Source organism: Octopus sinensis, linkage group LG17 (assembly GCF_006345805.1).
Source record: "Octopus sinensis linkage group LG17, ASM634580v1, whole genome shotgun sequence".
Taxonomy (NCBI): domain Eukaryota; kingdom Metazoa; phylum Mollusca; class Cephalopoda; order Octopoda; family Octopodidae; genus Octopus; species Octopus sinensis.
The window spans coordinates 17,777,367-17,789,725 of NC_043013.1; the positions used below are offsets into that span (position 1 = coordinate 17,777,367).

A 12,359-nucleotide genomic window follows, 5' to 3' on the forward strand; every position below is an offset into this window, starting at 1 on the left:
GCATCGGTTGTTAGTTGTCGGAGCACTGCATCCTTCAAGACTTCCATGCTTCCTGAGATTCGCCAACACTATACTTGATTTTCTCCCCTCCATACACACACAAGCATGTTCACTTTCCAGACATTTTTACATTACTGCATGTACTTTATATGCACTTTCTGACAAGTTGTGGCGCACCTGAGCACTGTATACAATAATTTCATTATTATTTTAAACCAAAATTTTTTTCGGGCGGTTTGGTAACGAAAGGGTTAAATGGTTACACATTTGATGGGGAGAGTATAGTTAATGAGATCAACCAGTACTTGACTATCACTTTGTATTCACTCTGTATCCTCAGCAGCATTTGTATTCACTTGCTCTACTGATTTCTGATATTGGGCAGAAGAATCAATGGTGGGTCTGGCTGTAGGCATACCGTCTGGGAAGAGGCATACCAGTTGGCCAGAGACTGAGATAAATGGCAATCGCTGCTTGATGTACCACTCAAAGGCACCAATGGACCTAAAGAAGTATTTGTCAAGTAACATTAATTCATAAAACTGAGAAGGTTGAAAAGTAAAGTTGACCTCTGGGATTTGTGTGTAAATACATACAGATATGGATGAACATCTCAGTAACTTGCCTGTCTGATGTATATACATTATGTACGATACATAGATGCGTGATTTTAATTTAATACTGCTTCAGTGCAGGCATGGCTGTGTGGTTAAGAAACTTGCCTTGCACTCTTGTTTTTTGGGTTCAGTCTCACAGTATGGCTTCTAAGGCAAATGTCTTGTATTCTAGGGTTGACCAATGCTCTGAGATAATTTGGTAGATGGAAGCCTGTTGTGTGGTGTGTGAGTGCCTTCGGGCCTTCCTCCCCATAACTTAGCAGTTTAGCAAAAGAGACCAAGAGAATAAGTACCGGTCTTAAAAAAATAAGTAATGAGGTTGATTTGTTTGACTGTAACCCATGAAGGCAGTGGTCTAATGACTGAAATGAGTAAAAGAAGATACACATATATGACATCCGACCCGTACAAGCAAAGTAAAGAATGTTAAAGACAACAAAAACCCGGCAGTACATTTTTATTTTTAATTACTTTATTCTTTCTCAAGTATAACCATTTCAATGGTTCAATCATTAACAACAAATTGTTAATGATTTTCATATTAGTATTATAATTGATTTTCTTTATTAATAATAATGTGGTCATAGAAAGAGGGACAGTGCTCATAGCATTAGCAGGTCCTTTTCTGGACTTGTGGAGGGTGAAGTTGTGCAAGGTTGGATGAGTAGTTTGAAATGTGAAACTATATGAATGACAATGAATGAAGCTTTATAGTATTGTTGATATCAATGTATAGTGACAGTATCTAAATATAGTATACATATCAATACATGTAGTTTATATGTGTGTGTGTATATATGTATATTTTAATTATCGTTAGTTAGAAGATGAAAGTTGCAGTACCTGAAGTTTTTTTAGTCTCTTCTCTGAGAGTGAAGGTGTAGAATGGGGTTGGGAAGGGTTAAAAACATGGGGACATTAAGTGAAGTGATGTTACTTCAGTTAATCTTTATTAAAGGGAAGGGATCGGGGCAGTGATCAAAGCTTCAGAATGTTTTTGTAGTCCAGGGTTGTGGAAAAGTAAGGTAGGATTGCATGGTTAGTTGGTGTGGGGGAAGTTATGTAGAGAAGTGTGTGTGTCACAGTAGGGTCTGGGTTGGGACGGCGCTAGTTGGTTGACCAAGCCATGTGGTGAAACAAGTTGACAAGAGAAACTTCTTTACAAAAATAAAGAGGTATATAATAATAATAATAATAATAATAAATCATTTTAACAATGGATCAAGTGAAATCAAGTAAGTTGTATAATTAACAGATGGAATAAATTGAATGAGCTGGAGGATTTCAATTGTTGATAGGCTGGTTTGTTTAATTAGAAATCTAATTTAGATTCAGTTAATTTATTCCCTCACACTTTGTTTCCCAATGAACAAACTGTCTTACTGATTGAATCCAATTCAGAATAAAGTGTTTACTCAGACTTGTGAGTCAGGCTGAACAAAGAATAAAGGCTTGTTTTAATTAAGAGAACTAAATGAAATAATGAAGCATGAAAAAAACAAACAAAAAAAAACATCATTTGTATACACATAAGTTGTGTACGTGTGTACACACAAACACAAATCTTCATACACACACCTACAAGCATACATATAGTGTTGAAAATACACCAGATCAACTAATGTTTGTTCCAAAGTTTTATACATTTACATTCATTTATATTTAAAACAGATTTTACACACACACACACACAGAGATAGACATTACTGGTTGCAAAGCTTACTTCCCAACCATGTGATCTCTAGTTCAATCCCAACGTGCAGCAGCTTGAGTAAATGTCTGCTACTTGACCAAATACTTGTGAGTGAATTTGGTAGGCAGAAAGTGAAAGAAGATTGCCATGTGTGTATGTGTACTCTTGGCTAGACATTACGTGATGGTTGCAAAATGAGCATCATTGTCATACAAATGATGTTTGTTTCTAGTCTTCCATAGAAAAACATGCCTAGCTGTGGGAACAACTGAGGGTCAGCAACAGGAAGAGCATCTGTCTTAGAAAATCTACCTCAGCAAATCCCATCTGACCTGTGCAAGCACATAAAAGTGGATGCTAAAGGGTCGAGTGTAAGAAATGCACCCCCAAGTCTGGAAAAAAAAAAAAAAAAAAAGAGGGAGGAAAATACACCTGTGGATGTGTGCCTCAAGGTTTGCAATGTTCATTTTGGCCCAAGTTTATTTTAAATAATTCATTTAAATGAAGATGTATTACGATGACATGGTTGATGCTCAGTTGGAGTATATCAGATTGATTGATTTTGATCAGAAATACGAACGTACAAGGAGAGATTCTCCAGGCAGTTACTGTTGTGGGGGAAAGAAAACAGAATTGGGGGCAAAGGGTTGAGTACCAGATCGGGGAAGAGAGACCAGAGACAATAGAAGAGAGTGGAAAGAAATGGTGACACAGTAGAGCAGGAATTCTCATTGTGGGGGATATGCTTCACTGGTGGATCCTGGGAAAATTGTGATGGGGCATGGAATCCAAAATATCAATTTTCTAGTAGGACTTGGAATTGTGAAAACCTTTTTCTTTTTACAGCAAAAGCACCAACTGATCGTGGTTGTTTGCCAGCCTCCTCTGGCCCCTATGCTGGTGGCATGTAAAAAAACACCCACTACACTCACGGAGTGGTTGGCATTAGGAAGGGCATCCAGCTGTAGAAACTATGCCAGATCAGACTGGAGCCTGGTGCAGCCTCCTGGCTTCCCAGACCCCAGTCGAACCATCCAACCCATGCTAGCATGGAAAAATGGACATTAAACAATGATGATGATGATGCTATATCTATACTCAGCCTAGTGAAACCAGTCACTCCAGCCAAGCATTATGTTTGCTACAGTAAGGTGCTATTCTAATGCCTTAGGATGGATATTTCTTTAAGTATATAATTATGAAATATTAAAAATAGTTTTTTTTTTTTTCTGACCACCGGTAGTGCATACATTTTTCTGATAAGTTATAAGAGGAACCTGGGGTGGGGGGACAGGTTGGGGAAAGAAATGATGACAGAAAGCGAGACTGAACAGGAATGGAAGAAAAATATGCAAAGTTGCTGTTGTTCAGAAGAGTAGAGGTTTCAACAACAGAGGAAGAGAGAGAGAGAAGTGGGGGAATCAGTATAACTGAGTGTGTGTTGTATTTTAAAGATTGGATTAAACATGGTCTTAGTAAGCTGACATTTGCATTAATCCACGTTTTTTCAGACAATGAAATGCCCGAGCTTTGGAACAAATTAACAGTTAACTAATCAGGCTGACATATAGGGCTGTGTGTATTTTCAACACCACATAGGTCAAAGTCAAAATCAACATAATATTATAACTGTGTCTGCATACATACACACACATAAAATGTATATGCATACACACCCACAGGGCAACAGCACTGCCTTATCTCCTTATAGACAGGAATGAATAGTTCTCCCATGCAAATGTATGAAGTTTGTTAAAACGATAAAAAAAAAAAAATGAAAAATAAAAAAATAAATGAATCCTTTTAGGCCTTTCTCCCCACCAAATGACCCTTACCTTTCACTGAAGTACTTAATCCTAAATGCTCACTGGGCAGATTAATTTTAATGGGTTGTTAATTATACACAATTTATTTTGCCCCCCCCCCCCTAAAACAAAGAATTTAGCCAACTACTTTGAAGCAGTGTATTACTGGTATCTTAATCACCACCCTGGCCCCTACACAGCTTTAGCAACGGAAATTAATCAAATACAAAGTCAGTTGATTTTGGTAGGATTTTAATCTGAAATGGTTTGGTAACCGAGGAAAGCAGCAGCAGTTTTATAATTGTTGTTGTTGTTGTTGGTGTAATAGCAGAACTGATAGAGAGCAACTTAACAACATACAGCTTCCTATCAGACATCGAGTAACTAAGTTCAAACCTGACATCAATATTTGATATTTAAGAGGTTGATAATATTAGATACCAGTAATGTCATGGTTTAGTTCAATCAACCATACCTCTTACCTATAAATTTTTTGCCTTGTACTATCAAAGTTAGAAACCTTCCTTATTAATTAGTAAAAAAAAAACAAGATCCTTTTCATTATGATTTTTACACCACTCCTACACAATGCATATTTTTTATTAAATAATACTTTATTATTTCTGTTTCAAACTGTCTACTTTTCTTAAGCTGTATCAAGTTTAACTGCTGAATTTGTGTTCAGCTCACAGACACACCGAACCAGGTTTAAGATGATATGAGAAATAATTTCCTAATTAATTAACGACTTAATAACTGTGATGTTCTTTGTCCCCGTTAAACAAGCAGAGCTATGATCAAAGATGTTCCAACTAGAAACATTGTTAAAAAGTCTATGTGTGCCCGTCCTACAGCAGAATGTGATTTGAGGGAGATTTGGCAGCCATGCTTAGCAGGTAGAATGACCTTGTAGAGGTTTCCTAATTGGTTTGGCAATAAGTTAATTAATATTGCATGGTAGTTAGTTAATTAAAAAAAAAAAATTGAAGTGTTAAAAAGAGAAATTTCTGCAGGTTTATAATGCTGGTTAATTAAAGATTTAAAATTTTGTTTGCATGTATGTTTTTCTCTTTATTTTTTAATTTAAGTAAAACGGTAGGGTGAAAATGTTGAAATGACAAAAAAAGAATAATATCATTAAAAAAATTATTTTGCTGGAAACAAAAAAAAAAAAAAAAAAAAACAAAAACAGTGAAAGTAATCATTTTGAATTTAACATAAAACAAATGAACATGTATGTATATGTGTTTGTATGTGTGTATATATATATATATATATATATATTACACACACATACACTCATAGAAGTTATGAATTGAAAAACTGATGGTAAAGAAACAAAATACATGTGGAAAAAAAACAATGGATGGTAAAAATTAACAAATGATTATAAAAGATTTTTTTTTTTTATAAATCAAACCCCCACCAGAAACAAAAAAACGAAAAACAAATGATACCAAAAACTATCTTGGAAGTGTTCACCAAACAAGATCAGAAGGCAATGAATAATTAATATTTAACATAAACGGGGGTGAAATTTTCTTTTTAAACTAAAAGAATAGCAAAATCCCGCCCCAAAACTTCTTTTGTTCTTTGTTTATATTTATTTGCTTACATATTTTTTTGTTATATTTTTATTATTGTTATATAATTCTTTCCCTTTTTATTTTTTTTGAAATGATAATTTTCATTTCTCATCAGTTTTTTTCTTTCGATTAGAGTCCATAGTTTTCTCATCTGAAGTGAGGCTTTTGCGTACTAGGAAGACATTACCATCACTAGACTGTTGTAAAGAGTACTCCTGTGGATCATAAGAGTTGCCATACTCATCGCGGAGGGACCTGAACACTTCATGATAGCGGACATTATATTTCTCCTTCATCTCTCGAGTCTGTTTATGAATCAGGTTCCCCTCGCGAAGCAACCGGTCACGCTCATGGCGCATCTGGATCACTTCTTCCTCCAATGTACCAATAATATCAAGCTTTCTTTTCCGGCAATTCTGTGCTGCCACTTTATTTTTGCCTCGACGACGTATATCCCTAATGAGCCTTAATTGTGGCTCAGGTAACGGGTACTTTCGGACCAAATCATTGAATTCCTCGACTGAGGAATTGATTATCTGGCTCATACTTAAAGGGACTTTCAACTCCTGGAGACGCTTATGGTCTCTTGAAGTTGGACCTCTGTGGTAGGCATGGGCGGTAGCACTGCTGCTGTAGGTTTTACTCCTAGAAATACTTGATACTGAAGGCTCATAACTAATGTTCTGTGTTTGAGGTTGCTGTGGGTAAGTATGGTTGTGCAGAATGTGGTTTGTGTTACTTGGCTGATAGTTGAAGTCGGTGTCATTTGAAGATGTTGACTGATTGAGCTTGGTCGACTGTTGGCCATGTCTCATAGAGTCATAGCTACAGTAGTAGGTGTTTGGTTCCAGTTTCACCGATTTGCAGCCACTACTGCAGCTGTCATAGTCACTGCCACCGGTCGCACCTTCCAGTTGGTCGTAGGCAGAAAACTCATTAAACTCCTTAAATGATAAAAAAAAAAGAAAATTGATAAAAATTAGGTATTTCTTAATTTAGCATGCATAAATGTTATTTTTAAAAATCTAAATTTCTTTATTATCATTTTTATCAGAGCTGTGTGGTAACTCCCGTGGAATATCTTTGTAAGAGGACATAAATTAATACAAAGGTGAGAACACAGATAAATCTTATAATAAGAAATGATAGGGTTTTATGTATGGATGTCTATGTATATATGTGAGTGTATGTATGTTATATGTGTGTGTGTGTGTGTGTGTGTGAGTATACACACACACACACACATACACTATTTCACCTGTGTGTAAATCCAAAAGTTCACACACACACATTTGGATCTACACACTGGAGAAATAGTACCATTTATATGTAACAAAGTTTAGTTATTCAAAACTGACAACCTACACTGTTGCTCTTACAAATTTCTGGGTATGTGTTCTCTCTAAAGGCCAAAGGTGTTCTAACCATGACCACCCCATATTCTTTTTCTGATGTAGTATATCAATGATTACATTATCTAAGCTGCTCTTCCTTTTTAAAATGGCATGGTTTGGCGAGAGAGATTTGATAACTATTTCTAGCCATCTTTAGTCACTATACAGACACTCCCATCACCATAATATTAATACAATTGTATTTGCATCTAAAATAACATCATCATCATTTAACGTTTGTTTTCCATACTGGTAGGGGTTTGACTGTTTGACAGGAGATGGCCAGTTGAAGAGCTGCCTGGGTTCCATGTCTATTTTGGAATGGTTTCTACAGCTGGATGCTCTTTCTAATGCCAATCAGTCTACAGAGTGTACTCGTTGATTTTACATGGAACAGGCATGGGTGCATTTTATGTGGTATTGGTAGCCACGAGCCTGCAAAATTAGAACCACTCAGCTGAAGAAAGGGATGGAGGGGACATACCTGTGTGTAAAGACAACCACAATTTTACTTAGCTTCATGTGTCTTTTCAAGCACAGCAAACCATCAGAAGTCTAAGTCATCTTTTCTACGAGACCCAATGTCTGAAGATCCTTTCTTCCCACTTCAACTCATATACACACACTCATGTATTAGTTCGTAAGAACTGACATATAAAATACTCAGTCTGTGTGCTAGAAGCAGTAGGATGTAGGGAGAAATAGCTTTTCGTCCCCTTAAGTCTTACATTCAAATCCTTTTCAGATTGTTTCTCATTCTTTTTAGATTAATATTAGAAAAAGTAATAAGTGGTGCATGGGGTCAATAATACAGGTAGAAATCCCTAGTGGGTGGCACCCCATGATGGCAACTGTCAATGAGAGAAACAAGTAAAAGAATAAATATAAAAAAGTACCTGTAGAGGGGAAGCGGAACTGGCCAAAGAACAAACAGCTGAGTCTCTACTGGCATCATCGAAAGATACCAGATCTAGAAGAATATAGAAATAAGGAAATATATAAAATATATTAAACTGAAACAGAGAAAGAAGGATGGAAAGGAACATTAATAACAAACCAATCAAAATATGGTAAAGATCTAGTGTAAATATGAATATTGTAAATATAGTGTGGATTATAATATAGTGAAGATATAGAAAAAGAGTGACTAAGATCTTAGTGTTTAATGAACTCATGTTCAATATAGAGAACAGGAATAGTTAAGAACTCAGCACTAAATGTACTGAATGGAAATAAAGTACAAAACAATCCAAGCAGGAAGAATGAGTGAGGGAGACATGAGAAATGGAAGTTGATCTTTAGGGGTCGAACTTTATCAAAGAGATAAGGGATTGTAATAAGTGGTAAAAAAATCTCATTCAACCCATGTAACACAGAAAAAGCAGATATATTCTAAAGATGTTAATAATCCACACCATAGTGTAAATTTTTCCTCCTTAGCTATGAAGGAGAATTTGACAGCAGGATTGTAAACTGCATAGACATACCTGTGTTCTAATTTATTTTCTTTTGATATTTTGATGCCATGAATTGGTATACAATTGACTAATGTTGACTACCTCACCCCAGCTGAATAGAACAATAGAATATTACAGCTTTCAATACAGCCCGAATAGTAGCATTCATAAATCAACCAAACTGTAACATCAAATGTCTAGTTACTGCATGACAGTTGCCTGTCTGTCTGTCCCACTATTAAGGATGTGACTGGATACAGACTGATGGACAGATGAAGAGGAGAAATATATGCATACATCCACACTCCTACATTTGCACACACACACATTCATACAACATGCAGGTAAAAGAGCATGATCACTACTTCAAAGAGGCCCTACCTTCAGTTGTATTGGGTAAGTCAATGTTTGTCATCATGTTCTGTTGTATTGCTGGTAAAATCTTCTCCATCTCCATCATGGACTCGCTTTCATTGATGCTGGTGGTCATATTCGGGAAGAGATAGTTTTGGTTGTCCCATTCTGGTGGATTACAGGAACTGTGGTTGTTGATGGTCGTGCTGCAGTTTGCAGTTGATACAGAAGCATTTAGACCTTGATAAAATAGGGGAGAGAGAGAAATATAGGATAAAGATCTCAATAGATTTCCCTGTGTGTGGTGGTCTGAGTAACAAATAATTAAGGGGAAAACAGGGTTATTAAAACATACAAAAAAAAAAGATCTCAAAGTTATAAGAGAACAATTTTTTTTTTGTGAGGTGAACTTATTGTATCTTTCCACAGTAGGAAGAAAGCAAAAAAAAAAAACAAAAATAACTTTGGAAAATATTCATAAATAGAGCAAGTTTTAGTTTCAGAATGCTGGTTCTTGTGGAAGAGATGAGAGTAAAGCATAATGAATGGTAGTAAAGTTTAGCTCTTGTGTTGCCATATTTCTGTTGAGATATTCTGTCTGTTTCAATTAATTTTGAAAACAATGAAGAATTTAGGAAAATAACTAATTATTGAGGTGGTGTTTAGAAACTAAATTAACATGAAATTCTAATATTCCCTTGTTTTTGTACTGTGAGTCTAATTATCAACATTGCTACCATAATTACTGTTTTAAAGTCAGTTTTCTTCATAAAGTCATGGGTTGGAAGAATCCACAACCCCATGTGTCTTGATCCTGCACAATCTCATCTGTAGGGCCCGATACCTTCACGTCTGATTCATCTTGCATCCCTATTTTACTTTGCTGAAACAAAATGATACGTAACTATATACCACAGAATCGTTTTCTGACACTCAACCACTTATGTTGTGTCTTTGCTCATTATGAGTGAGCATCTATAAGGCTGCTCAACTTGCTAGAAATAACAGCCAAGTCTACCTTCAATCTACCTCCTTCTCATATTTTAAACCTATTGTTTAAAATAAGAGAACATATAAATAAAAGTCATGTATTTGAAAAAAAAACAAAACAACAAAGAGAAGGATGGTCATAGTTGGAATGCCTCTGATCAAAGACCAGCTGGATCGTGGTTGACCTGAAGCTAAACAACAATTATTGTTTAAAAAAAATACAAAAGTATTAATACTTACTTGTGTTCAAATTATTCCCACACCCAATGTCACCAGATGGAATTGGAAGAGTTGCATTTTGAATGAGTTCTGGACAATGAGTTGAATTATCTGCACTGGTGCCAGCCGTAGTCATTTCCAAAGAACCACTGATTTCTCTCCACCAATTATCAAGACTGTTCTGACGTTCACAAGATGGCAGCTGGAGTAGAGAAACAAACATAAAAAAACTACTGCAAAACACCAACTGCACACATAATACAGTGTATAAGTAAACAGATGTCAAAACAACAGACTAGCAGAATCATAAGGAGCATGGAATAAAATACCTATTTCTTTATTACCCACAAGGGGTTAAACACAGAGGGGACAAACAAGGACAGACATAGGTATTAAATCGATTACATTGACCAAAGTGCGTAACTGGTACTTAATTTATCGACCCCGAAAGGATGAAAGGCAAAGTCGACCTCAGCGGAATTTGAACTCACAACGTAACGGCAGACGAAATACCGCTAAGCATTTCGCCCGGTGTGCTAACGTTTCTGCCAGCTCGTTGCCTTTTATGGAATAAAATACCTTGTAGTTAGCTAAGGTGCTTTACAATCCTGAAGAGATCAACTTTACCTTTCTTCCTTCCAGGGTCGATAAAACAAAGTATAATTCAAGTACTGGGATTGATTTCATTAACTAACCATTCCCACCAAATGGTCTTGTGCCTACGTCAGAAACATCATCATCATTTGGATTGGAAATGCTTTGCAGTATTTGTTCACATTCTGCCAAAATCAACTTTGACTTTCATCCTCTTGTGGTCGATAAAATAAAGTACCAGTCAAGTACTGGAGTAGATGTAATCGACTTGCCCCTCCCCCACCCTTAAAATTGCTGGCCATCTACCAAATTTAGAAGAAATCATTATTGCCAGAGTTTTACAGAAAATGTAGCATTATACTAAAGAGCTTCTTACAGTTATCTCCCTTTACATTTAGAATTTCTCCCATGATTATTAACTTTACTACAATCACCAAAACTGAAAACTTGTGCCTCTTCTAGAAATGCTAATATATTTCAATGCCATAACAATATTCCTTTATTTTTTTGCCTCTGCTTTACAATAACTTAAATTCGTCCCTTCTTTCTTTTCCCTCCTTTGCCATCTCATTTTCAAATAAAGTTCACTGGAACAGAAACATTGATGGAAAATTCTATTGAAGGAAAACTCCCCTTCTTTTCTCTTGCTATCTTTCCATTGCCTTTCCCCACTCTCTTTCTCCTTTACTCTTCCTCTGATGTTCCTTTTGAAAAAGCATTCATAATTTTGATAACCAGAAATTCTTTTATGCTTATGATTTACATTCATTGCAACAATTGTAAGAGTGAAACGATATGAAGTGAAGAGATAGATAGATAGAGAATGAGCGCAAAAGAGAGGAGAGAGAAGTATGAAGATAGAATGTGAAGGAAAGAGAGAGAGAGAGGTATAGAGAAAAGGTTGGAGAAGAAGAGAGTGAGAAAGAAAGAGGAAACAGATAGGCTGAGGTGAGAGACACATACGCACAACAAAAAGAAGGCAAGAAGTCAATTTAACAAAAGAGAAACAAAGAAGCCAAGAAACTCACAGTCGGTTGAGAATGTTCTTGAAAAGTGTTGTGAATCGGTGTGTTGTATTCAGTACATTGGTTGAGGGCAGTAGAAGTGGTAGGACAAGGCAATAGGTTACAGTTGAACTGCGATGGTAGAATTGGTTCATATTGTTCCGTTGTGGCATTGCTGAAGTTGGCAACTGGGCAGTTGGCCAGGTACTGTTCCAGCTCAAAGACGGTTTGCTCACTGGTGTTATTCTTATTTGCATCGATGTCTAAAGTTTGCAGGGCCTCTTCTAGTGTAGAGTTCTTGAGACACAAATCAAATTGAGAGAGAGAAATAAAGTGTTATTTCGAACATACTCAAAGTAAAATAGAAGAAAATCAATTATTTAAAAAGAAAATTAAGAGGGGTTTGTTAACTAGCCCTTTTGAAATGAAGCCTATTGATGATTTTATACTGAAAAAGTCTGTTTTCGTGAAATATATTATTTCTTTGACTGGTAGAGACTCCTTAACCAACACGATTTTTTGGTTACAAATGCACTTTCTTTTGTGTTTTTCTCATCTCTACAATAGTCTCCACCTTCTGAATTAGTTCTCTGGATGCCTTCTCTACCAAGTCTTTTTATGAACACTATGCCCAATCCAGTATCCC

At 36.0% G+C, this 12,359-nt stretch overlaps 1 protein-coding gene across 2 annotated transcripts in view; it reads right to left on the bottom strand.

Annotated features, from left to right (window-relative positions):
- Positions 1 to 5,744: 5,744 nt before the first annotated feature.
- Positions 5,745 to 12,359, bottom strand: part of LOC115220803 (nuclear factor erythroid 2-related factor 2) — a 60,034-nt gene continuing 53,419 nt past the window's right edge. For both annotated transcript variants that reach the window (XM_029790959.2, XM_029790958.2), the window contains exons 5-9: positions 11,738 to 12,010; positions 10,137 to 10,317; positions 8,934 to 9,146; positions 7,992 to 8,065; positions 5,745 to 6,645 (exon numbers count right to left, since the gene is read on the bottom strand). In XM_029790959.2, coding sequence (XP_029646819.1) covers positions 5,803 to 6,645; positions 7,992 to 8,065; positions 8,934 to 9,146; positions 10,137 to 10,317; positions 11,738 to 12,010 — 1,584 coding nt within the window. In that variant the 3' untranslated portion in view covers positions 5,745 to 5,802. The remainder of the gene's footprint in view (positions 6,646 to 7,991; positions 8,066 to 8,933; positions 9,147 to 10,136; positions 10,318 to 11,737; positions 12,011 to 12,359) is intronic.